The sequence below is a fragment of the Anolis sagrei genome, chromosome 5, assembly GCF_037176765.1.
Source record: "Anolis sagrei isolate rAnoSag1 chromosome 5, rAnoSag1.mat, whole genome shotgun sequence".
NCBI lineage: Eukaryota > Metazoa > Chordata > Lepidosauria > Squamata > Dactyloidae > Anolis > Anolis sagrei.
The window spans coordinates 171,182,893-171,210,303 of NC_090025.1; the positions used below are offsets into that span (position 1 = coordinate 171,182,893).

The following is a 27,411-nucleotide window of genomic DNA, read 5'->3' on the forward strand; positions in this document are numbered from 1 at the left end:
ACATCCATCCCAACCCCCATCCATCCAACATTACTACTGACCACAGAGGATGGGGGAATCTTATGGGTAATTCCCCCAAAAGAGCTTTTTCAAACTCTATCACAAATATTGATTGTACCTTTAATACATGTGAACAGTAGAATAGGGTAGTGATTTTACTGCTGGACTATAACTCTGGAGTTTAGGGGTTCAATTTTCTGCTTGGCCATGAAAATTCACTGGGTGACTTTGGATGAGTCACAGACTCTCAGCCCTAGGAAACCCCATGATAAGTTCACCTTAGGGCAGTGTTACTTCATAACGGTAATTTTGCTACTGTTATGAATCATAATGTAAATATTTAATATGCAGGATGCATTTTCATTCACTGGACCAAATTTGGCACAAATACCCAATTCACTCAATTTTTATTTATCATATCAGGAGCAAACCAAACAGTTGTATTGCATTTTTAACAAACAAACAAACAAACCACAAAGTTTGCAAGCTTGGTAGTTGATTAAATGCCCTTTGACCAGTAGCGGGCCACTTGGAGTGCCTCTGGTGTTGCCGCAAGGAGGCTCTCCATTGTGCATGTAGCAGGACTCAGGTTGCATTGCAGCAGATGGTCTGTAGTTTGTTCTTCTTCACACTCGCATGTCGTGGATTCCACTTTGTAGCCCCATTTCTGAATACTGGTGGAGTTGGGGGGATTGATTTTGTCATTTGGGAGTTGTAGTTTCTGGGATTTATAGTTCACCTACAATCAAAGAACATTCTGAACTCCACCAATGATGGAATTGAACCAAACTTGGCACACAGAACTCCGATGACCAACAGAAAATACTCGAAGAGTTTGGTGAACATTGAACTTGAGTTTTTGAGTTGTAGTTCACCTACATCCAGAGAACACAGTGGACTCAAACAATGATGGATCTGGATCCAACTTGGCACAAATACTCAATATACCCAAATGTAAACACTGGGGGAGTTTGGGGAAAATAGACCTTGACATCTGGGAGTTGTAGTTGCTGGGATTTATAGTTCACCCACAGTCAAAAAGCATTCTGAACCCCACCAATGATAGAATTGGGCCAAACTTCCCATAGAGAACTCCCATGACAAAGAGAAAATACTGTGTTTTCTGATGGTCTTCAGTGACTCCTCTGACACCCCCCTATGACACCCCTCCCCCAGTCCTAACCCCCAGGTTGAGAAATGCCGCCAGAAACACAACAACAATGGAAAGTTTCCTTGTTCTTATTGCTGTAAAAAAGCTATTGTCAGAACTTAAAATTTGGAATATATTTTATGGATGCATCATCACCTACATTTTGAGAAGATCGCCTCTAAAACCCACTCATCCAACTTAAACAATTGGTAGACAGTCAGAAATATTTTATACCTCATGTAAGGCATTCAGACATTATCTACCATTCAATCTAGATGAGACCTTTCTCCCACTCCCTTGTCCTCTAGCTATTGATGGTACTAATTTTCAAGACATGGAACACAGTTAACTATGGATTTATCACATAGGAATCCAGCTACATTGAAGAAAGCAGTACGAAGTGGGATGCCATCTCTTTGATCTTTTCTCTCAAAGAAGAAGTTGGAGCTTTAGCAAAAGTTCTCCGCATATTTGAGGTACATATTTTATTAAAATAAAATAAACCAATAATGTTTCAGAAGCAAAATCTTCCTGAGTTGTGTACAAACTTTCCCAAAACACCGCTGATTTTGTCATGCATCTACTTTAATAGTTGTAATTGTGTCCCATTCTGTCTTGCTGGAGATGAGCCAGTTATTTTGAAACACCCTGCTTTGCATGTGGCTTTAGGTTGTTTTCTTTAATAATGTCATGTCTGCGCTTAAAAGAATACATCTGGAAAGGAAAATTTTTAAACAGCAGCAAAATGTGGAATTAAACTCTGCCCCATTTTGGAGGAATAAATTAAGCTAGCAAACAATAGAGAAATACAGTAGGAAAAATACCAAAAGCTGTACCAAGACATTTTCTATTTGTTAACCGAGGGGAAAGTTAATTATTACCACAAAGAATGAGAATTCTAAAGTGCTTTTCCAACATAAGAGAGGTTTTTTGTGTGTGAGAGTGAATAAGAGAAAGAAAGAAACAGACAAAAACAGAGATAGAGTGCATGCACTTACACACATATGTTTGAATGCACTGTAAAATTATTGCACGGTAAAATGCTCAGTGCTATGGAATTCTGGAAGTTATAGTTTAGTGACACACCAGCACCTTTTGGCAGAGAAGCCCAAAAATTACATCTGCCGTGGTTCCATAGCAATGAGCTGTGGTGATTGTCAAACTGCATTAATTCTCAGGTGTAGATACACAGCCAAGGGCCCCCTGGTAGCACAGTGGGTTAAATTGCTGAGCTGCTGAACTTGCTGACCAAAAGGTCAGCGGTTCAAATCTGGGGAGTGGGTTGAGCTCTCACTGTCAGCCCCAGTGTAAAGAACTAATAATGCCACCAAAAAATATGTGAGGAAGCGTTAATGCCACCGCTTGTCAACAAAAAATATGTGAAGAAGTCTTTATCCCACCAAATGGGATTATCAAAGATGTAAGGAAGTCCCTAGACTGTTATTAAATTAAACTGCCACCAATAAAATGTAAAGACGCTGGTCTTAAAGTCTCTATTTATCCCTATTTGCGTTGTGAGGTAACTTTGGTAGAGTGGAATGCACTGAACATAAAATCAATGGAGGAGGCAGGTTTGAAATAACAAAGAGAACAAGTTTATTATTAACAAAGCGTAATTGTTGCAATATTGAGATGTTGAACTTGGCACATGCTTGTTGGTTACAATATGGCTTGGCTGTGATACATTCAGGCTTTAGATGTTACAATTCTTATAAACTCCTTCTACAGTGAAGTGCTTTATTATTATTTCAGTGTTCCTTATTGTGAATATTCACACTGTTTGTCCTATACAAACCCCTGATCTCCAGTCTTCCACTACTGGTGATCCTAAAACCCCCTCTGTTAGATTCTTTTTTTACTCAAGCAATCTAACAAGGTTTCACCTTCAGCTCCTTTGCTGAAGAAATATTCACAAATACTAAGAACTAACTAAATCTATATTACTTCACACAACAGAGCCCTAGCTGACTCTGCCCTCTTCTCAGGGTCTCATCCTCCTGACTAAACTACTTTTCCCAGAGTCCTTTCCCGACTCTGCTATTTCCCCAGAGTCCTATCTGACTCTGCCCTCTTCTCAGGGTCTCTTCCTCCTGACTGAAGCTTAACTGCCACTTTCAAACCTTTTTCTCCTTAAGCTCCGCCCACCTCCTCTTCGGCCTTGTCACCATGGCAACCTATCTCTCTCAGCTAGGCCCTGGCAACGAATGTAATACATAAATACAGTTTAAACACAGTATAAATAACACTTTATAATAACCATTATAAATACAGTTTAAACACATTATAAATAACACTTTATAATAAACACATCTCTACACCCAGCTTCTGCCAACCTAGCAGTTTGAAAACATGCAAATGTGAATTGATCAATAGGTACTGCTTCTGCAGGAAAGTAACGTCACTCTGTGCACTCATGACCTTGGAGGTGTCTATGGACAAAGTGGCTCTTTGGCTTAGAAATTGATATGAGCACCACCCCCCAGAGTCGGACACAAATAGATTTAATGTCCAGAGGAAACCTTTACCTTTACTTAGATGCACTGCTAGAAATGAGGAAGCATTTCACAGGCTTCTGAAAAGTCAAAGGAAGAAGTTTCAGGTTCTAGACACAATTAATAAAAGATAGGGAAATGGGGCAGGGAAGAGGAGACTTGAGACCCCAGGGCTTTAAGCAACCAATGGCCCAGTTTCCAAAGGCCTCCTCAAACAAACAGTTTTGGTGTCTATCAAGAGAAATTTGTCCTGTTCCTTCTCCACCCGTTCACCCATTTGGCAAAAAGAAAGAAAGAAGGGATGGGGGAAGATGAGAAAAGGGTCAACCAATTGCAATTGACTTTCAGGCTCCACCTAATATTCATCTGGCACTACCTGCCAACTGTGAACCCCATCACAGGTAGCATACTGTACCTTACAGATTACTCCAGTGAGCTATACCACCTTTAACACAAAAAAGCACTCTGACGTCTAATAGAGGAGCATCCACTGTGTAGGATAATGGTTAACCAAGGTTGTTTTCCCCTCACTTCAAAGCACTTTTCTATCTCTTCAACTATTTTGGATGCACTAACTCCAAGCTGTGTTTGCTTTAGTCAGTGAAAGCATTCTAGCCAGCTTGAAAAAGTAACACATGCAGCATGGTTTGGCAGCAAGAACACCGGTCAGTAATATTGGGTCCCCTCCAAAGGGGAGTGGTGTTTGTATATGGATACAACTAGCGTCATCATTTGCTGTCAGGTATGTTTTTTCTTTCAATTAGCTAATAATTAACTGTATTTCTGAGGTTGGAATGTATCTATAATAAAGAACTGCATTCAACTGTAGTTCCAACAGGAACAGACCAATAGCAACAATGGGATTTATATAACTGCTGGCTTACTCTTCAATAATTGGTTCAATCAGTTTGTATCACTTGGGATTAATTGGATTCAACTGTTAAAACATAGGCCAGCATTTTATTAGGTGCACATGGATTGTGTGTGTGATCTCTTGCGGTTATAATATCTGAGCTTACGACTATAATTTGTTATTAGTGTTAATAATGCAATTGCCCTATTATATTTATTTATCTATTTATTTATTTACTTCACTTGTATACCACTCTTCTCAGCCCTCAGGCGACTCAGAGCAGTTAACAACCAGTATCAACAACACAATACAAAATCATTAGTCATTTAAAACAGTAATATCAATTAATTAACATCAAAACATCAATACAACAATACAGCAAAATAACAATCCATCACATCTCATCAATAAAATCAGCATCCACTCTCGTTGTCCATTAATCCATATTCCAGTAATCAATCAATTGCACTGCTTAGTTGAAAGCCTGTTCGAAGAGCCAGGTCTTCACTCTCTTATATATTCACTTCCCGTCTGGTCCTCTGCAACAATGTTTGCCATCCCTACCTCTAAGTGGATGAAGGCAACCGCCTTAGGTGGCAAATGTTTGAGAAACAGCATTAACAATCTTACTAAGGCTGGTGACCTCAGTGCAGTAATGCATGATATCACCCCCATGGACCTCATTCCATAGTAGACCACAATATCATAGCTAAAACACTAAAAAAATTGAAAAATCAGTAACTAATAAAAATAACCAGCAACAAACACAACAGAGTGAAATTGCAGAACATGCAGGCATAAAATTATTTAAAAAAATATTTTTATTGAAGATTTGTATGCATAAAATAAAATATAGAAAAGGAAAAAGGAAGAACGATAAAGTGATAACCCCAGTGCCAAAAAGAGGGGAAGAAAAAGAAAAAGAGAGAGAAAAAGAAAAGAAAGAAAGAAAAAGAAACCTATATAATTCTTCTGTACTTCTGGTCTTCTTCTTTGCTTGTTATATTCTTCTGTCCTAAAATCAATAAAATAAAATAAAAATAAATAAAAGTTCAGTTTCTACTTTCTCCATTCGTAGTTGTATCCTTGACCATGTATTCAGTTGTTATTTTCTTAGCTAAATGATTATAGTTTTATTCTCCTTTTTTATATGTATTTTAAACGATTTTCACTCTGTCTTTTTCTTCGGTATTCCTTGATGTCTTGCTAGGAGTTGAGTCAATTCATCCATGTTCCTTACATCCATTATTTTCATTTGACAATGTTCTTTCGTGGGAATTTCTTCCAGTCACCAATTCTTCACATATACTATTCTTGTAGCATGACATGTTTTTACTGCTGTTGCTTTGATTTTATTGCTGTTAATGTATTTAAAATTGTACTGTGTTTTTGTGGCATTGAATTTTGCCTTGTAAACTGCTTCAAGTCGCCAGAAGGCTGAGAGGGGCGGTATACAAATAAAGTAAGTAAGTAAGTAAGTAAGTAAGTAAATAAATAAATTGCAGATGTAATTAAATAATTTAGAAGTCCTTTTTTTTTGGGTCCATTTTCAGATGAGTTTGGACAGGTAAGTTGGGCCAGAACTGTTTAGGGCTTTATAGGCCAGAGCCAGCACTTTGAATTGTGCCCGGTAGAATACTGGCAGCCAGTGGAGCTGGCGCAGCAGAGGAGTTGTATAGTCCCTGAGTGCCACTCCTGTTAGCAACCTGGGTGCCTTCAATTGGTCCATTAGAAGCTTCCAGATATTTTTCAAAGGCAACACACATAGAGTGCATTGCAGTAGTCTATATGAGATGTAACCAGAGTGTGAACTACCATGGCCAAGTCAGACTTCCCAAGGTATGGGCGCAGCTGGCACACAAGTTTTAACTATGCAAATGCTCCCCTGGTCACCGCCGAGACCTGGAGTTCCAGGCTCAGCAATGAATCCAGGATCACACCCAAGCTGCGAACCTGCGTCTCTTAGAACCAAGGTTTCCCAGTTTGAATAAAATGAAGGGAATACAGTTACTGGAAGGGTTCATGATTTGTTTGGTCAGTTGGGCAAAGGAAGGATCCAAGAGGTTGTTTGTGTACCCCAAAGGTTCATTTGTTTCTTGGTTTATTTACCTCAAGTAAAAGTCTGAATGCAGTCACTACATGAAATTAATTAAGAACATGGAGATGGTTACAATCAGCTAGGTCTAGTCAGTATTGCATAGCTTTGCCACTCCTGGAAAACTCTGTGATGACATCTATTGTAAAGGATGCAAATGAAGCTGTTTAGATGGGGCACAGATGTCAAGAGAAGCTACATTTAGTAACAGAGGGGTGAACAGAGGACACTGTGATGGCCCCAAAAGACATCTCCAGTCCCAGCCTGTCTAGGCACCTGCATTGGATTCAGCACATAACTGCTGGATCCAGCACTAGTTAGGGGGCAAATTAGGCCAGAATCATCTGCCCCATGTAGATAAGCCCTAGAACTTGGAGGAACTACATGAGACCCTCAAATGTAAAGATATATAATTAAATACTAAAGTGATGACATGTTATGTGGTCTAAGCAGCTTCACAGTATTTTTGATAGCTTCAGCGAGGATGGCAAAAAGGTCAAGGTCCCACTAGAGTACTGATGGAGTGTACATGTCTGTAAATAACTTGGTTTGAAGGAGAATACTTTTCCTTCTTTCACAGGTACACAAAGGCATCTAACTACATGCAGAAGATTCTCAGAGTAAATAAGTGGCCAGGAAAAGATCTGTGCCAAGCTACAGTCTGAAGGCCTTTGGGCACCCATGGCAAAGGCTTTGCACAAGGAAATGCAAGCGAAGCTAATGAATGAATAACCTGTGTGCCAGATCAATCCCCAAAGTACAGAAAAACAGAATGATTTCCAATTGGCAAGGGGTCAGGCAAGGTTACATAGTATCACCCTATCTAATGCATATACTGAAAATATAATGCATTAAGCAAGATTAGATTTGGAGGAAGGAAGCAAGAAAATTAGAGTAGGATAATCTAAAATAGGCAGATGACATCATATTACTAGAAGAAAATAGCAAAACCTAGGAACGATTACTGACTAAAGTAAAGGAAGAGAGTGTAAAAACAGGTTTATATTTGAACATTAAGAAAACAAAAATAATGACTACAGATAAGTTACATAACTTTAAATTAGATGATTAAGACACTACAGTTATTCAAGATTGTCCATATCTTGGCTCAGTCATTAATCAGAATGGAGACTGTAGTCAAGAAATCAGAAGATGACTAGGACTTGGAAAAAAAGCTATGAAGGAACTAGATAAGATCCTAAAATGTAAAGATATACCATTGCATACTTAGGCATGGACAGGTTAGGACTGTCCTGTCCATGCCTTTGTATTTCCAATTTTTATGTATTGTTGTGAAAGCTAAAGAGTAAAAAAGCTGATTGAGAGAAAAGCAATTTATTTGAAATGTGGTGCTTGAGAAGAATTCCACAAATACTGTAGACTGCTAAAAAAACCAAACAATAAGTGTGTGCTAGAGCAAATCAAAACTGAATTCTCCTTGGAAGTCAAGATACTTTGGGTATATGATGAGAAGACGTCTCTTGCTCAAGAATATGATAGTAATTAGTAGAGTGGAGGACAGTAAGAAAAGAGGAAGACCACATTTCAGGTGGACATTCAAGCAAGAAAACCATGACCCAAGTCTCCAAGACCTGAACAGAGCTGTAAATGACAGGGTGACTTGGAGGTCTCTTCAAGTCACCCTATTCATAGGGTCTTCATAAGTCGACGTCGACTGAATGGCAGATAAGAACAACAACAAAAGGATTATCATTAGGATTCTGGCCATTATCTCCAGTATAAATACTTAACTCCCAGGGTAGACCAAAGAATCATTACTTCGAACAGACTGTGGCTTACTGGGTCTGGTCTCAATCATAATAAATTTTTACTTAGAGTGACTGTAACTTTCCCATCCTCTGGAGTCCTTCAGTGATTTGTGAGTACCTAATTAAATGGCTCATACAATGCATTGTCTGTTTGCTGTACAGACCTTTAGAGAACTAAAACAACTTGACCTAAGGGCTCAGTTGAGTTAAATGCATTCTTAGCATGGAGGCTGGTTCAATTAGGAGAACATCTTTCCTGAGACACAGGATTTGAAAGCACTCCTGACCTTTTCAACTTCTTGTATTGGTATGTGTGGCCAAGCAATTTCCGTTCATCTGTAATGTCCATTGTGAAGGACATAAATAAGTGACTGCCCCATGGTATTCTTTCCTTACTTGGAGGGTAACATTCCAGCTTTCTGTGTGTCTCTCTCTGATTGTATATTCTCAGCAATGTGTAGAGGTCTTTGGACATATTCTAGGGTTGGTGTCTCCCACACTCTGTTGTATGGATGGACAAATCTATCAGTTTTCTTGCTCCTACATTCATATTTGTTTTTTTAAAATCTCATTCTTTCTATCACAATTCTGAAGAAATCTGAAAATTTGGGAAAGGGAAATATTTTAAATTAAAATAAATAATAAAATTATATTCTTAGCCTTCTTCACTGACCAATTACAATGAATCCAAATATTCTTAGTGCAGGGATGATCACACTTGACCATCTTTCTGTATAGCTTTCATAGAAGCAAATATGGCAACCTTCATCCTTCACTAACATGGCCGAATGCACAAAGATTAAAAGTCAGACTTAAGCATTTGAAGTCATATGACTTGATAAGAAAATATGTCAGTTTTACAGTTCCCCAATAACTGATCTTCACGTTTGAGGATTTACCTTTTGGTGAATTTATGAAGAATTTATGAGGATTTGGATGATCCCTTATCATAAAGGCAAATCAAACAAATAAAGAAATAATCCAGATCTTAAAGCAAAACGTTTTTCTCAGTCACTTCATGGGCTACCTTGAAAATAGTCACATACTGACCATGTTATTTTGTTCTAGGAAAAGGGGATAAACCTGACCCACATTGAGTCCAGACCTTCCCGACTGAACAAAGATGAATATGAGTTTTTCATCAATGTGGAAAGCAAGAACATACCTGCTCTTGAGAAAATAATAAGGACTTTGAGAGATGACATTGGAGCAAACGTTCATGAGCTCTCACGGGAAAAGAGGAAAGATGCTGGTAAGAATATATTGCTGAAAACAATAAGGTTCCTTTCCAACAATATGCAAATGCTGAGCTCAAATTGCCACCAGGATATTTTCTGGAGGGCTCAAATACTCATTTTAAAGTCAACTTATGAATGGAAATTTGCTGAGGGATTATAATGGAAATCTGGAAGCTTGGCCACTCCTGATGGAGCCCATCATCCTGTTTCCAACAGTGGCAAGATAGAAACTTCTGAGAATCCTTCACATGGGTCCATGGGACCATCTGTTTGCATTCAGCACTAAACATATATGATTTATTTATTCAGTGCAAAGACTAAATAAGCAGGCACAACAAAATGATAGAGTAGTCCTCTGGAGAGAGCCAAACAGTTGCCAAAGCAATAATTCCTGGATATAGAGTTTAAATGCTCAGTACACCCTCTTCTTGATTTCATCCACATCCATCCTATTCTTATGAATACAGCTTTTTGGACAACAGATGTGATCCTAATAGGATTTCAGTTAAGGCTGACTTTCAGTGCTTTAGGTCTGCTGCCTCTTCTTCCTTCCTGGGAGGAACATGAAAGGGCAAGAATCTCTCCCTGAAGTAAATCCTGATAATCTCCTTACCCTTTCCTTTGTGTCCTACCCATGACATTGCAAAGGGAAAGAGAGAAATATTTGGAGGAATTGGACACCATTATCCAGGAAAGGAAAATGAGAGATAATACATTATGGGTTGGCAGGGAGTCATAGTCACCTAAAAGCAAAGATTTAATTACTTTTCAAGTTAGAAGGATTTTTAAAAATCCTCCTTCTTAGTTATAATTTTACTACTTTCTTCAAAAGGGAATACAGTACAAAGTTCTACTTCATTGTCATTGTCAAGCATCTTGGGTATGTTTATTTGGCAACAGGAAATCAATGGGTCTTATTAGTTGGTTAAGATTTTGACACTAATTAAGGTGCATTGAGTAGCAGATTTTAGAATTGATGTAATTTTTCTCTCTGTTTTTGAATGCATTTTAATGAACCTTTTAAAAAAGCCAACGAGCTGCCCTGTGAGCCTTTTTGGTTGAAGGGCAGACTATAAATAAATCAATGAATAGAAAGATGTCCTCTTGAGTCTCTTTAAGAGAGAGAAAGCGGCATATATATGTGCATCTATATTATAATATATATAATACATATAAAGATAGCCTAGAGTGCATGGGCTAATTTGGGACCTCCAGGTGTTTTGGACTTCAACTCCCACAATTCCTAACAGCCACAAGCCCCTTCCTTTTCCTGCTCAGCTGCTTAAGCTTGGTTGAGAAACACGAAAGGGTGGTATCATATGAACTTTTGGACCCACTGAACATGTTTCCCAGTAGTTTTGATACAGAGAACTACTCTAGTGAAAGATCTGCCATATGGCCACCCATCCAGAGTGTTTTGATTGTGTATTTCTGCGTGGCATAATGGGGTTGGACTGAATGGCCCTGGTGGTCTCTTCCAACTTTTCTGATTCTATGGTTTTATGTCAGATAACCAGATGGAAAAGGGGGTAGCTTTCCTGTACTTTCAGTAGTTATGCAGAGGAGGTAATTACATCTATATCCAAAGATGGAGGTGGTGGAGGCTCCTTCTTTGGAGGCCTTTAAACAGAAGCTGGATGGCCATCTGTCAGGGGTGCTTTGAATTTGCTTTTCCTGCTTCTTGGCAGAGGGTTGGACTGGATGGCCCATAATTTCTCTTCCAACTCAATGAGTCTATGTTCTATGACATGTTATCTTCTATGCAACTATTAAGTGCCCAGAAACCCCACTCTATTTTCCACCTCATCAGGTTTAACTGCTGCTCTTAACCCTATCCCACCCCAACAAATTGTGGTTAATCTTAACTGTGTTATGAAAGAGGAAATCAAGGTCAAGCCCTGGCTTCAGAAGCTGGCTTGTAAATTTAAACTTTGGTTAATCAAAAACAGAGGAGAAAGCATCTTCTGATCAGTGGTTGAAAATGAGGGGGGAAAGGGAGTGCAGAAGCATGATGTTTTGTTATAGCTCATTCCCATCACAGTAAAATATGGTTGATTGCAAGGATGTGCAATTTGCCACTTGCAGTTATTGGTTGAGGCTGGTAACATCCAGCATCTAGATAAGGAGTAGAAACTGGTGTAGAGATCTGGGGCCATTTCTACCCTGATCTCTTTGTGGCATTAATCTCCCTGCCAGTGGTCCCAAAACTTTCACCCTCCAGTCATTTTGGACATCAGTGCCCGGTAGCTTACCGGTAGCCCCAGCCAGTTTGGTCAACAGTCAGGAATTCTGAGAGGAGAAGTCTGAAGTACCTGGAAGATAAAAGTTCGAGGAACTTTTAGGATGTTTAGAGCCTAAATATTCCAAACAAAATCATATCCAGGCAAAAAGGGCAATGTTTTATTACTTCTGGCCACTGTTTTGATATTCCTAGAAAAAGGAGTTATGTAGAAGGCAAAAGTTCTAGAGAGGAGTTGTGGTTGGCATTGAATCTTGTTTTCATGGGGGCAAAATTGTCTAAAAATGACTGATTTTTTCAAAAAATAATAATTCAGAGGACTGTGCAGGATTGGGAAGGATGTGCGGTTTTGATGCCACAAAATCGGAGTCCAGAGATTGCAAGTGGCCACATGCTGCACTTTTCCTACTCCTGATCTAGGGCCCATCCACACAGCTATATAACCCAGAAAATCAAGGCAGAAAATTCCACAATATCTGCTTTGAACTGGGTTATTTGAGTCCACATTGCCATTTTCAAAGCAGAAAATGTGGGATTTTATTCAGCTGTGTGGAAGAGGCCCTAGACAGATATTCTCTGTTTCTCTGACATCTGAAAACAGCCATTGTATCTGCAAAGTTACACTAAATGCAGGATTTTTTAAAGGAAGAGTTTAACAGATATGTCATGAAAATAGTATATGGTTTTTTAGAAGTCCTTTTGTTAAAAGAAAAACTGGGCAACTGCAAATATAGTGTTAGACCCATTGGAGCCCTAAATATAAGGATTAAGTATAATTCAGTTTGAGCTTGAAAAGGAAGAGACAATTTATTGCTGCTCAGAGACAACCAGCCTCTGTATAAGTGTTGTTTGCTGGAACCCTGGGGGTGACTAGAGCAGTTGGCTCTGCTTTTTTTTTTAAAGGATTCAGACCTGTGCCTAAGAAACACAATAAATTTTCGAGTCCTACCTTTGACCCCTCCCCAGAATGGGCAGAGATCTGCAGAATTTCTGGAGCCCTTTGAATTGGTTGCCCCTCATATAAACTGCTAATTAGCATCCAATTAAGCATCTGACCCTCACATTAAACTGGTCACTACTTGGGTGTCCTCAGCAGGACCATAAAACACGGCTGTTTCTTCAGCAAGCAAATCAATATTTATTACTGATCAGCCCGGCGTGTGCCCTGCAGAGCTTCACAAGGGGTCAGCATTGCAACAGCATAGCCTGGCCATTCATTAATGGCAACAGGAAGAGACGTCGCCACGTCTGGTGAACTGGGGCACAAGAAGGCATGCTGAAGGGCCTTGTATCTCACCATTTAGAGAAAGTGACTTATTTTATCTACATATACACATGCGGAGGAATTTATCCTCCATCTATGAATAGGTTGATTTGGCTATAAGTAGATATAAATTATTTTGCTGTAGATATATATTAAAAGGGTTGCTTGCTTGTTGTTGTTGTTGTTGTTGTTTGTTGTTTTGCATTGCCACAGGATTTGGGCTTAGAATGAGCCACACAGTCCAAATTAGCCTTTGTACAAATTGTCAATAATTGAGTGCAGCCTTTCCCACTACAGTGTGCCTCAGATAAGTAGAACTACAACTCCCATCATTCTCAAAACCTCAAAGCTCCAGAGAGTTGAGATTCGATAATACCTGGAGGTGATAGCCAGTTCCATCTTGAAACCTGATGGCAACCACATTTAAATATAGAGACTCACATATTTACATTGCAACCATGTACACATTTTCGTGAAAGTAAGTACTGATGAACTTAATGATGCTTGTACGTATATGTACTTATACTTAAATGTGTATTTTTATGCCTCTTATGGTATCAATTAATATAGCATTTTATGCAATTTTAGATAGGAAGACACAGACTCCATTTATGATGACATATCCACAAACATTCATATAATTGCTAAGTGGGCTCCATTACAATGCATTTGTAATTCAGTTTAAGAACAACATAGAACATTTAACAGATTTTAAAATAATGTTTTAAAATAATAAAACAGATCATGACGGATCTTGGAAACTAGAAGCAGACTTGGTTAGTACTTGGATAGGAGACCATCAACGACTACCAGGTGCATGTCGGCTACCTTTCAGAGGAAAAAACTGGCAAAACCACCTCTGAATATTCCTAGCCCAAGAAAATTCTATGAAATGCATGGGATTGCCACAAGTCAACAGGCGACTTGAAGGCAGATGGACACACACATCAATAGCTCGCTGCTGCTGCCCTCTAGTGATGGAATTATACATATTTTCTACTTTTCAGAGGGACATTCTTTTTTTAAATCATGGATGCTCTCAGCAGTTTTTACAAACAAAGGCTTTTAAGTCCATGTAAGAGAAGGAAACTCACTTCCATCATATCACAGATATAATACATGTAAAACATCTTGAAGAAGTCCTAAAAGGTTTTGATAAAGGCCTTCTATAAGTACCCCTCTGTTCTAATTTGGTCAGACCTCACCTGGAATACTCTGTTCATTTCTGGACACCACAATTTAAGAGAGATTATAAAATAAATGATGGGAGTTTTACTTCAACACATCCATTAGAGAATTCTTGCTTATTTAATTGTCTCAGTAAAAGTACATAAAATAAAATATTTTGATTCCATAAACACCAATACAGTTATAAAAAGTGTCCCAATACATTGGTCAGTTTGAAAGATACAAGATGATTTATCCACACAATCTCTATTTCTGCCTCTTTCTCTCATTTGTTTCTCATTGATGTCTAAATGCACAGACAGTTATTTTCTAACCCTAAGAGTAAATAAGGGTTAAAGCTTCTCTGACTCATTGCTTTTTATCGCTACCTTATGAATAATACCAGGGCTCTTATAAAGGAGGGGGAAAGGGACAAGAGGACAATCCTGTGTATGGAACACCAATGTCAGGATTGGGATGAACATGGCTTAGTTCTCTGCAGATAGAACCTAATCCTTTTCATGGAGAAACAATTCCCACTGAGTTCACTTCACTCACTCCTGAGTAGAAGCCTATTTATACATTATATATCAATTGAGAAATAGTGTGATATAGTGGTTTGATCCTTAGGTGATGGCTCTGGAGACCAGGATTCAAATCTCCATTCAGCCATGGAAACTGCTAGCTGAATTTGGACAAGTCACATTTTTTCATACGAAAGCAAAGGCAAACCTCTGAACAAATCTTGCTTTTCATATGTTCACCTTAGATTTGTCAGAAACAACTTGAAGGCACAAAAACAAACACAGGGAGTCCCAAAATTTGCACACCTTTTAACAGTTAATAGTAACTATGTTAAGGAAATAATTTAACACCAGATTACACCAGTGGTGGCTGGAGGTTTCCATGTCAGTGGGATGGTGAGTCCACTCCAGGTTTCATTAAAAGAGGTATCCAAGGTGCTGAACTTGCAGATAGAGTTCCAAAGCTTTGACAGATCCATTATAGTCCTTAGTAAAACCTGGTGCAGATCCACTATCTTGTTTACATATCAGACTCCAGTCCTCACCAGAAGTGACTAAAAAACAATAAAAAAATCATTAGGGTAATTCATGTATCTTTCTTCTTTCTAGTACCATGGTTCCCAAGAAGCATTCAAGAACTGGACAGATTTGCAAATCAGATTCTTAGTTATGGAGCAGAACTGGATGCTGACCACCCAGTAAGAAAAAGAAGTTTGATGTCTCTCTCAATCTCTTTGTGCAAATTCTGACATGGTGAATGCAAGACGCACAACCTGACTGCACATAGCTGTTCCTGCCTTTGTATGCCCTAGAACAGGTTACTTGTTCTAGAGCAGTGGTTCCCAACCTTTGGTTCTCCAATTGTTTTGGATTTCAGCTCCTAGAAATCCAGCCAGCTGTTAGGAACTGTGGGAGCTCAAGTCAAAAACACCTGGAGGACCAAAGATTGGGAACCACTGTTCTAGAGCATACAATATAATTATTTGTTCTAGATCACAATATAGAAAAGTATTCATGATTGCAATAAGCTATGACAATAAATCATCTTGTGAACACTGTTAACATTACTTTAAGAAGTAACTTTCCAGACTTCAGGGATATTTCATGCCATTCCATAACAGCCTACAACTATCAGCCAAGCTAATTTTTATATGAATGAATGTTTAATGAAACTCCAGTTAGAAATCTGTTTTTTCACCACTAACTTTTTCTTTCAAGTAGCAGTTGTAAAATATCTATCAGTAGATGGTCTTGTAGAATAAGGAAATGTTTATTCTGTCATTTATCGCTGCGTCATTATCTTCTTTTTATTGTTATATTCGCATTTCTACATTTTATGTTAGCATTTCTATATTGTATTTTGGTTCTTTTTATTTGTGGTTCCATGTTTTCAGGTAGATTGTTAACCTTGCTGAACAGGATATAAATTGAAATAATAATCGTAAAAAAAAAAATACCCAGCATCAGCATCATCCCCTAACACTCATAGAAAAGGAAAGTACATTTTATTTTGATGTCAGGAGATGCAAAATTACTGCTATTGATTTAACCAAACCTGGGTACTTGAAAATAAATTACATGCCCTGCAGAAAAAGAGAAATAATAATTACTGCTATTACACTAATTGGTGCAGAGTGATTAGCCGTTCGCTAGCTCATGAGTTTCATCTGAAATGAGCGACATGTTCTGCACAATTATTTAGCACACAATATTTGGCAGAATACTAGAAAAAAGCATGGGAAATGAAAAGACCCAATTGCTCTGAAAAACAGAGTGAATCAAAGAGCCCTCTCAATGCTTCTGTTAGGGATAAAATAATGCAAGCAATCCTTGAAAGCAAAACAAAAACCATCAACAAACTCAAACCAAATCTCAATGAACTGAAAGGAAATGTGTATTCTACATCCATCTGCTAGTATTAATCAGGCAACCGTTATTTTCCTCTGGTTTGTGGGGAGAGGGAATGCAAACACACGTAGACTGAAATAACATTTAAGATGTCAAAAAAACCACCACATCAACATGGCAATTTTTGTTATCTGCAATACTGAAGACCTTTCATCAGCCAAAGAAGACTGATTTTGTGTTTATAACTGGACACTTGAAAACCTTGCTTACTTAATTAGGATTGAACACTAAATTGGTTTTATAACTGTAGTATGTAAGAAAAATAAATAAATTAAGTCAGCTTCGTTTTCATAATATTTCTGCAGGGATTCAAAGATCCTGTTTACCGGGCCAGAAGAAAGGAATTTGCAGATATAGCATACAACTACAGACAGTAAGTATGAATATGTGTGAAAATGTATCGCGAAAAAAACGAACTTGGGTTCATGAAGATGAATCTGCTTATTCTAGCAGTAGTGTGGAAATTTTCTGGGAATTCAAGCAGTTTTAAAGATGTCACGTGCCTCCATTTACTCAATGCTGTCAGCTGGTCATTGTCTCAGCCATACAGTAGTCTTTCCTTACACATATTATAAAATCTGATGATGGAAACAAGGGAAAGACCTTCTGTTTCACGTGAGATAGCTAATTCAGGTGGAAATCAGCCATAGCAGAGCACCTGATGAACCAGCCTGGACACAGCATTTTATTTGAGAACACAGAAATGCTGGACCACTCTTACAACCACCATGTCAGACTACACAGAGAAGCCATTGAAATACACAAGCATGTGGACAATTTCAACAGAAAGGAGGAAATCATGAAAATGAACAAAATCTGGCTACCAGTATTAAAAAACTCTAAAATTACAACAGCAAAACAGCAGAGAGGAAACAAACAAGGACATCTAATCACCTCTCAACAAAAGTTTGCTCCAGGCACTGTCAGGCCATTATATGCTAATCAAGGTGGTCAATTGAAACATTCACACCTAGCTCCAGCAGACAAGAGTCCTTTGTCCCACCCTGGTCATTCCACAGATATATAAACCCTTTTTCCTAGTTCCAACAGACCTCACTACCTCTGAGGATGCTTGCCATAGATGCAGGCGAAACGTCAGGAGAGAATGCCTCTAGACCATGGCCATATAGCCCGAACAAACCTACAACAACTCCTTCTCTCAGCTGTTATGTGGATCAACTGTAGTGGGCTCCTAACTGTCTTGAATGAGGACTGATATAAACATATCAGGACTGATAATAAATCATGATGATTGAGGACTGATATAAACCAATCATACTTCAGCATTCATTGTGGATTCATTTTGCTACTTTAATTGGAATATTTTGTAGATGTGTTGCTTCAGCATCTACTGACCTGAGCCCCAACAGAGGAAGCAGTTTACAAAACAATATTACATTGTTAAACCAATGTATTATAGGGTTTGTAAAAGTGAAAGTATAGCCTTATTGAATTTGGTCCATAGAATAAGAAGGAAAAAAAAATAAGAAAGTGTTCCATGACACCCCCCGCCCTTAAAAAAAACCCTTTGGCCATTCATCTTTATCTCCCTGTACCATTTGCATCTCTGATTTCCTCTCTCTCTCTTCTCACCTGCTACTCCAAGCAGAGGTCTATTGATCTCAGCTGCTTTCAAATTGGTGTCTGACGGTGTTTTAAGCCTCTGCTCTTTTCTCCAGGCCCACGAAGGTGGCCTAAGGATTAATTAGGAAAGGTCAATGCTATAGAAACCAAAGCGGACCCAGTTTCCCCTTCTCAATCATTCAAAATCACGTTTAAAGCTCCAGAGATCAAGGAGGACTGGTGCAGAGACATAGAAAATTGTACACTTATTGGGGGGCTGTCTCTGGACTAGGCTAAAAATGGAGGTAAAGGGAATGGAGGGGGTATCACTTATATTTTGACAAAGATCCTGCCGCTCTGGAAATCCCTCACATTATCTCAGCAGTGCTATAGACCGTATTAAATTGCTGGAAAAGACCATTTGAATTTCAGGGAGAAGGGTGGTGAATAAGAAGAGAAACCATAGTAGTGTTGCCTGTCCATTTCAAAAAAATGCATTTTTATGTAGACTTGAGCTCCCTCAGTTCTTATGTCAAGGCAACAAAAGGGAGCAGGTCAAAAGACTTTGACCAGACTGGCAGTGCTGTAACTGTATTTAGGTTAAGAGACAGATTTTGACCCTCCTGCTGGGCAATTGCCTTAGCTGGTTCTTAGGAGCTAGAGGAGATCTAAAGAGTTATCTACTTTATGCTATGCCCCATTTTCTACAGCTCTTTCATATGTCTCAGATTTATGGTTTGCCAGAGTACGAAATCTGCAAAGCAAGACAAAGAAAAAAAATGAAACCAACTCACTAGATTGTTGTTGCCAGTACTAGGAAAAACAATGGTGTGTATCTTGTTGCAGCTTTCTGCATAGGGAAGGAGCTAGTTACAAGTAACTACTTAAATTTAATTAGACTTTCCCCCAACTACTCTACCCTAATTATACTATGTTTTGATGACTACCAAAGGACAGGTATCTTCACTTCTTTTGCTGTGTGACTGTTATGTCATAGTAGTAGTATTTCAGGGGTGTTGTGTGGTTTCCAGGTGGTAAAAAAAGGTAAAGGTTGCCCCTGACATTAAGTCTAGTTGTATCCAACTCTGGGGTTGGTGCTCATCTCCATTTCTAAGCCAAAGAGCCGGCGTTGTCAGCAGATTCCTCCAAAGTCATGTGGCTGGCATGACTGCATGGAGCACTGTTACCTTCCCGCTGGAGCGGTACCTATTGACCTACTCATATTTGCATGTTTTCAAACTATGTTGGCAGAAGCTGAGGCTAACAGCGGGAGCACATGCCACTCCTCGGATTCAAACTGCTGACCTTTCAGTCAGCAAGTGCAGCAGCTCTGTGGTTTAGCTCACTGTACCACCAGGGGGCAGTATGACTGTGTTTCAGTAGCATTTTCTCCTGATGTTTTTCCTGCATCTGTGACTGGCATCTTCAGAGGATCATATTATTCCACTTTAACTGCTATGGTTCCATTCCATGGAATTCAGGGATTTGCAGTATAGGGAAAGGCTTTTAGATTTCTCAGCCCAAACTATAAGCCCTAGGATTCTATAGGATGAAACTATAGCAATTAAAATGAAATAATACTGCTATAATTCTGTAGTGTGAGTGGGCAATGCTTGCTCATTCATAATCAGGTAATTCCAGAAGCTTTCATGACATTAACAAGAATAAATTGTTGCTGGGAATATTCAAAGTCACTAACTTCTGTAAAGTTTTCAAATGAACTTAGGGCCCTTCCACACAGCCCTATATCCCAGAATATCAAAGCAGAAAATCCCACAATATCTGCTTTGAACTGGGTTACCTGAGTCCATGCTCCGATAATGTGGGATTTTCTGCCTTGATATTCTGGGATATAGGGCTGTGTGGAAGGGCTCCCAGAAAGTATTGGGAACCTGAAAGTGTGGGGGACCCAAAAGATGGTTGGCAGTGGACATTGTCTCAACTAATAAAAAAGCCCATGGAATTCTGACCTTGCAAGTCCATGATCTACTACGCTACTCATTTTAAGCCATTTCTTTGTTTTAGTGGTCAGCCTATCCCCAGAGTGACTTACACGGAGGAAGAGAAAAGAACATGGGGAACAGTTTTCAGGGAGCTGAAGACTCTGTATCCGACACATGCTTGCTATGAACACAATCATATCTTCCCTCTTCTGGAAAAATACTGTGGTTACCAAGAAGACAATATTCCACAGCTGGAAGATGTCTCCAACTTCTTGAAAAGTAGGTAGAAGTGCAAAGTTAGCCCCCAAATCTGACATCATTGACACACATTATCAATATAAATCCTGCTGCTTGACTTCTAAAAGCCGACATCAGGAGTGGGAATCATGCAGCCCTTCAAATGTTATCCAACTGAAACTCTTGGAGTTCCGCACCATTGACTGTGGTGACTGAGAGCCTTTCCACACAGCCATATAACCCAGAATATCAAGGCAGAAACCCCCATATTATCTGCTTTGAACTGGAATATATGGCAGTGTGGACTCAGACTTCCCAGTTCAAAGCAGATATTGTAGGATTTTCTGCCCTGATATTCTGGGTTATATGGCTGTGTGGAAGGGCCCTGGGGCTGTTGACATTATCAGTCTAGCCAAATCCAGAAGACTGTATAACTCTCTCTCCTAAGTCCAATTCCTGGCCTCCCACTAAACTAGACCCTTTGAGTCTGAGCTGTTTATGAGTTACCACTCAATAACTCAGAGAATCAGCATGGTGTAGTGATTTGAGTATCACACTTAAGGCTCTGGAAACTAGGGTTTAACTCTCTACTTAGCCATGGAAGCCTATTGGGTTACCTTGGGCAAGACATACATTTTCAGCCCCAGAAACCCTTGTGGTACATTTACCTTAGGGTCTCCATAACTTGGAAATGGCTTGAAGGCATACTACAGCAACAGCAGCCCAGTCATACAATTCAATAGGTCTGCTATAGTTGGAACTAACAACTAGATTTAGATTTAGAAACCCAGTTGTATCCATATTTATCTGGAAATAAATCCTGTGGAACACAATAGGACTTTTGAGCACAATAAGACATACATCACATATGTTATTGTACTACATAATACATCGTAGAAATCTAAACCTGTCAGGATGTTATTTAATCCAAGCTCTAACATGTTCTTCTGTCTCTTTAAGGCTGCACTGGATTTCGCCTACGTCCAGTGGCTGGTCTTCTCTCGTCTCGGGATTTTTTGGGTGGCTTGGCTTTCAGAGTGTTTCATTCTACCCAGTACATTCGTCATTCATCAAAACCAATGTACACACCAGAACCGTAAGTATTTGGGCTCAAAGGTGTGGCAAACCTGAAATATTTTATATGGTCACAACAGAGAGAAGATATTTGGGCTGGGAATTTTCTGAGGAAAAATAAATGTGTACAACACAAAGAATGTTTTGGGTACTACAATTGTATTTATATATTTACTTTCCTTTGAGATGTAGGCTTACAACAAATTGAAAGAGCTAAAACCTTATTATACATCTAACAATTAAATGAAAAATTGTTAATAGTATAATGTTAAAAGGGTTTAAAACATTTTTAAAACATCAAAAAGTAATTAAAGCAACTTCTACCACACAAAATAACTTTTCACCCATATGAGGTAAGAGCAAAACTGTCTAAATAAAATGACCTTTTTCAGCTGCTGGAAAGAAAGCAAAAGACAAACCTGCTAAAAGAAAGTATTCTACAGAGTGGAGAGAGGTACTGATAAGACTGTCCTCTGTCCTCACCAAATGTGATGATTTTGGAAACACAGGAAAGCCTCTCCCCACAAGGATCTTTTAAAAAAAATCCATCTCCACTATCTTCCAGAGGTGCCTCAAAATGCCAAAACTGGCTCCAGTCCACACTTGTACCCAACCCTTCTCATCCCGAAGGGGACTCAGGGTGGCTTTGGATTGCTTTGGATTGGTCCAAATTGGTTTAATTCGTTGACGGGATTCAGAACAGTCAGTTGGATAACTCTAGTCCAAATCTCAGCTTTTAAAACTTTTTGATACAGCTTCTTTAGTTTTTGTTTTTAAGTATGTAAATAATTGTGGGTTTTAAAAAAACTGGTACAATCCATGCATTTTTGTTTTTCTTTTAGTGATGTTTGCCATGAACTTCTAGGTCATGTTCCTTTGTTTGCTGATCCCAGTTTTGCTCAGTTTTCCCAAGTAAGCAAAGCCTTTATTTTATTTATGGCATCTAACAGGAAAGATCATTAAACCATACATGAAACTGCCTTATTCTGTGATTCTTAAAGTCAAATATGCATGCAACAAAAACCCCATCCTTCAACATACAGTTACTGAGACTTAAGACTACAATCTTAGGGATTTTCAAAGCTGTGCTATTTATGTGCCCACTTAGGCGAATGTGAGTCCTGTTGAACTCATTTATACACACACATTGTTAGTTATTTTTTAAAGCACAGAAACTAAATTACAGTCAAACTAAATTACAACATCTTTACTATGATCTCTTGTAAATTAAGTCTATTTCAAAATGTATTGTTATATTGAGGCCATAGTATTCATTGATATAGCAGGATTTGAACCTGCTGATTGATAATTGCAATACATTGTTTGAAAGAGTCTCAATACTGGGCAGGAAAATTCAGTTTTTAGATAGCTTATGCAAAGGAGGGGGTAATGAATCAACCTGATTTTGGTTTATGCCAGTTCATTTGTTAATTCATTCCACTGGTTTCTGCATGATTGTGTGTTTTCAAGCCACACAAAAATTAATATATAAACAACATCAAATGGTAGTCCCCATTTAAATGTGATGGTGAATGTGTTCCATTTTCTTATTGAGATCTTTTCAAACATCTGTTTGCAACATATTTTCAGCACCATGGATAAGTTCCTTAAAGTCTGGACCAAGGACTGGAGCAGATTCACCACCTCACTTATGCAGAAGCTACCTCACTTATGCAGAAACTGTCACTATATACAAATACGTATTTAAATTGCATGTATCGTTTTAAAAAACAACAGAGAATAATATATTTTCATTTCTACAGGAAATTGGGTTGGCTTCCCTGGGAGCTCCAGATGAATACATTGAGAAACTTGCTACGGTAACTGTTTGAAGAAAGGGGCACTTTTAGAATGGCTCTATCCCAAATTCAGGATAAACTTTGTACAAATACTGAATGTTGAAGATAGAATATTCTTGAAATCTTTCTAGAGAACCTAGGAAATAACATCAGAACCCATATCCACAGTTTTATTTACCTGCACCTGGGGAAAAATGGTCTCCCTACCCATTTTCCAGGTCCTCCAGGTGATTTGACTGTATCCTTCCCCAGATGTTACCTCCAAGTTGTATTAGAGGACCTAGCAAATTCCTGGAGGGGTGACTTTGCTAGAAATCTCTAGGTCCTCTAACACAATTCTATGGCATGGTGGGGCAGAAAGTCAGGTAATATTATGATGTTTGGTCATATACACATTTTCATGCAACTGACTATTATGTGATGAAATATAGTAATTTATGTTCATAGACAAGGTATGGTTACATTATGTCACTAAAGCAATTCACAGATTTAGTCTTATTAATGTTTATGGCATTAAGATATCACAACCATGAGGTCATAATAACTTATAATAATAACTGCAGCTGCCTACAGTTAATGGTTACACATTGGCCATGTGCAAAAAGTAGCTATTTACTATCTGTGTAGAAGAGTGAATTTTTAGAGGTGCAGCTTTTTTGCACGGACTCATTTGATGGCACAGGCAGTCCCCAAATTACAAACATCCAACTTAAAAATGACTCATAGTTAAGAATGGGGGTGAGATAACAGGAAGTGAGAGAAATCTACCCTTAAGAAGGGAAATCAACTCCTGAAAGAGTCATAATGGAGAAAAGATGGCTCCACTGAAGCCTTGTCACCAATCTTTGTTTCCACAACAAGTCAAAATTTTCAAAATTCAATTCTCACAGGGACAGAAAGTGAGACGAAAGCTTCTGAAAGGGACACAGGCAACAAAACAAACACCACAGGAGTGTTAACCCTTCCTTATGCTATCAAAAGCTGGAGTTACACTTAAAAATGTACTTATTTGAACATACAAATCCAAATTAAGACAAAACCTATAGAATATTTCTTGCTCGTAATTTGGAGACTGCTTATATAAGAAAATGCCTCCTTCTTTGTGATCAGGAATTCCCTGTAGGTAGGCAAGATGCCTGGGAGTGAAGAGACTTCTTCACAGCCAGCATGGAAATGCAGAGGACTGCCCCCCCCCCCCCCACAAAGAACCAAACAAACTTTTCAAGCATCCTCAGTTTAATCCTATGACTAACTTTAATTGTTACATAAATATCATATCTGGCTGAGGTTTGTGTTGTGAAGATTTACAACCATCTTCCTTCAATTTCCTGGGTATAAAAAGGGTAAAAATATTATCTGCATTTCGTATTTATTGTAATGACATTTCATTACTCATACACCATTGGAGCAGTGAATCCACTACAGATTTTGGTTAGACAGCAAAGAGTTCTACCTCCAAAATATGATTATCACCTTGAAGGCCTCGTTGACAGATTAGGCTAAAATCTGGAATGAATGTATTGTCCTGACGACGCAGAAGCCACCAATTGCTGCTTGTTTCTTGGAAAGTGATGGTGTGAGAGGTGGCATATACAAAATAAAATAGTATTATTATATTTCAATTGTTAAATCTACCAGAAGCCCAACACTGAGAGATTAGACATTCCTGTAGTGCCCCAACATAAAACTCTTCTGTTTAGCTTAATCTGGAACTTTGTACATAACCAGCCAAAATAATTGATTCCCTTACTTTATACTAGGTTTACTGGTTTACAGTTGAATTTGGGCTGTGCAAAGAAGGCAATGGCATAAAGGCCTATGGAGCTGGATTGCTGTCATCATATGGTGAATTACAGGTATGAGTTTGTGAATATTGTTGTTGTTTTTTTCAGATCAAGCATACATCCTCCACACTTTCTCCAGCCTCTCTCCCTTCAAAGGATTCAAATGAAATTTAGCACTTTAGACATCTCCTTTAAAGCCAGGGCTGAACCCTTGTGGAGCTTCACCATCTTCCACTATAGTAGAAATGTAGCTGTCTTATCTTCTTTTGAACTCATCCACACTGAAGAGCACATCAAGTTATTTGTCAGACACAAATAACTACTGTTTGGAACTAATTACTTTTAAGTTCTAATCCCAGGTTAAGAGACAGCTGGAATAATTTATAGTGATCCAATCCTGCTCCCAACAGAAGGTGACATCAATAGGTAGATTCCCTGTTAAGAACAAGCCATCTTAAGTCTACAATAAGAGCTGCAGGATTTCTGCTTTTCATGAAGCTAACGTTCAGTGTTCCAGACATCCATATCCTACAACCAGGGCATTATTATCACCATCTGATGTTTTTCTCCTAGTCATGTCTTCACATTCTGAGGTTATTAAGCACACTCAGATCTCATTTAGCTTTTGGGATCTGGTCCGGTTTGACATTGTACAGCTGTACTTTTCATTTTAATTTTTGTTATATTTATTTGTTTTTAGTTTTTCATCTGTTTGTTGTTGTTATTTAATAGGAAGTGACTATGTTCAATATTTCCCTCTTAAATGTGTAATGTGAATATATTTCATTGCACACAGGAAATAGAGAATTGAGAGGCAGAATGGTATCATAGTTTGTGTGCTGGTGTGTGTTTGTGTGTCAGAGACCAGAGTTTGAAACTCTGCTCAACCATGGAACCCCCCTGGGTGAGCTTGGACAAGTCACACTCTTTCAGCCTCAGAGGAAAACTATGACAACCCTGCCCTGAATAAATATTGCCAAGAAATGTTCCAACAAGCATTTGAGAATGACTAGACCCTACTTATAAATGCTCAGTATCATTGCTCACTAGATAGTACTCTGTTTTCTGCACTTCTTCCAATCCCCTGGTCCTATTCTATGCTGTTTTGCAATATCCCAGGCCCGGTCTTCTTATACCCTGATCATGCCCATCTTAGTACTCTGGTGATTGGTTTTTGTTGCGTATTTTTAGTGAGTTTTAATGCTGCTGCTTTATACCTTTATTTTTCATTTAATTGGGTTTTATTTGATTGTTATATTTTGCTATGTTTTATTTTAATTGTGTTTTTGTTTTTGATTGTTTTGTTTCGATGTTCTGTTGACATTTTGTCCCATGTGTAAGCTGCCCTGCATCCCTTCAGGGAGATGGAGGTGGGGTATTAAAAAGTTGTTGTTGTTATTATTATTATTATTATTATTATTATTATTAAATCCTAATTATAATGTCACCATCAGGCAGATTCAACTTGAAGATACATGACAATTACAACACAAAGGAGAAAGGACTTTTGAGTGATAACTTAAATTTCTTCTACCTGTACATAACAGGCCTGATCAAGATTGCTTCAGTGTTTTCTTTGGCCAAGTGAAGAATAAAATCTCAGGTGCACATTTGACACAGGCCTGAAGCCCAGTTTTTGATATAGCAGGCCCATTAACCTATACAATTCATTGCTGAATGGCAAGCCACCTTATCAGTCAATCCCATTGATTCAATCGGTCTGCTCTTGTTGAGACTAGCAATAGGAAACAGACCATAGTGAGCAATTTAACCCTTGGTGGTCTTGGGCTTCGCTACTATCCTGATGGCCCTACTATCTGACCTTCCTATCAGAATTAGGTATTAACTTATGCTATAGAAGAAATAATCCTGATGTTTTACTAATGTTCAAAATTCTCTGCCTTTCTCATTTAGCATTGCTTGTCGAATAAACCAGTGATTGAACCTCTCAACCTAGAAAGGACATCCATTCAGAAATATCCAGTCACTGAATTCCAGCCTATTTACTATGTTGCTGAAAGTTTTAAAGATGCAAAGCAAAAGTTAAGGTAATTATTAAATTTCCATGAAGATTTATATCCCTTGGTAGAGATGGCCCTGGGTGGAGATATGCACTACTTAAAGGACTAAATGGAAAATGCCACCAGAGGGTGCCAAAGAACATGTGAGAGAAGCCTAAGAGCATGATGCACCAAATCAAGCAGGGAATGTGGATGCAAGTATGTCACCAGCCGCAATTGCGTTCATTGATATCTATTGTGCACATTTTCTGCTCCATCTTACATCCTTCCATTTCATACCAGGCCTAAAAA

General features: G+C 38.6%; 1 protein-coding gene across 1 annotated transcript in view; it reads left to right on the forward strand.

Moving 5' to 3' along the window:
- The window catches only part of PAH (phenylalanine hydroxylase), a 34,951-nt gene that overhangs the window by 2,713 nt on the left and 4,827 nt on the right, over window positions 1-27,411 (forward strand). Inside the window, exons 2-11 of the mRNA XM_060776889.2 lie at window positions 1,519-1,626; window positions 9,428-9,611; window positions 15,401-15,489; window positions 17,005-17,072; window positions 20,288-20,484; window positions 21,403-21,538; window positions 22,359-22,428; window positions 23,280-23,336; window positions 25,076-25,171; window positions 27,014-27,147. Coding sequence (XP_060632872.2) covers window positions 1,519-1,626; window positions 9,428-9,611; window positions 15,401-15,489; window positions 17,005-17,072; window positions 20,288-20,484; window positions 21,403-21,538; window positions 22,359-22,428; window positions 23,280-23,336; window positions 25,076-25,171; window positions 27,014-27,147 — 1,139 coding nt within the window. The remainder of the gene's footprint in view (window positions 1-1,518; window positions 1,627-9,427; window positions 9,612-15,400; window positions 15,490-17,004; window positions 17,073-20,287; window positions 20,485-21,402; window positions 21,539-22,358; window positions 22,429-23,279; window positions 23,337-25,075; window positions 25,172-27,013; window positions 27,148-27,411) is intronic.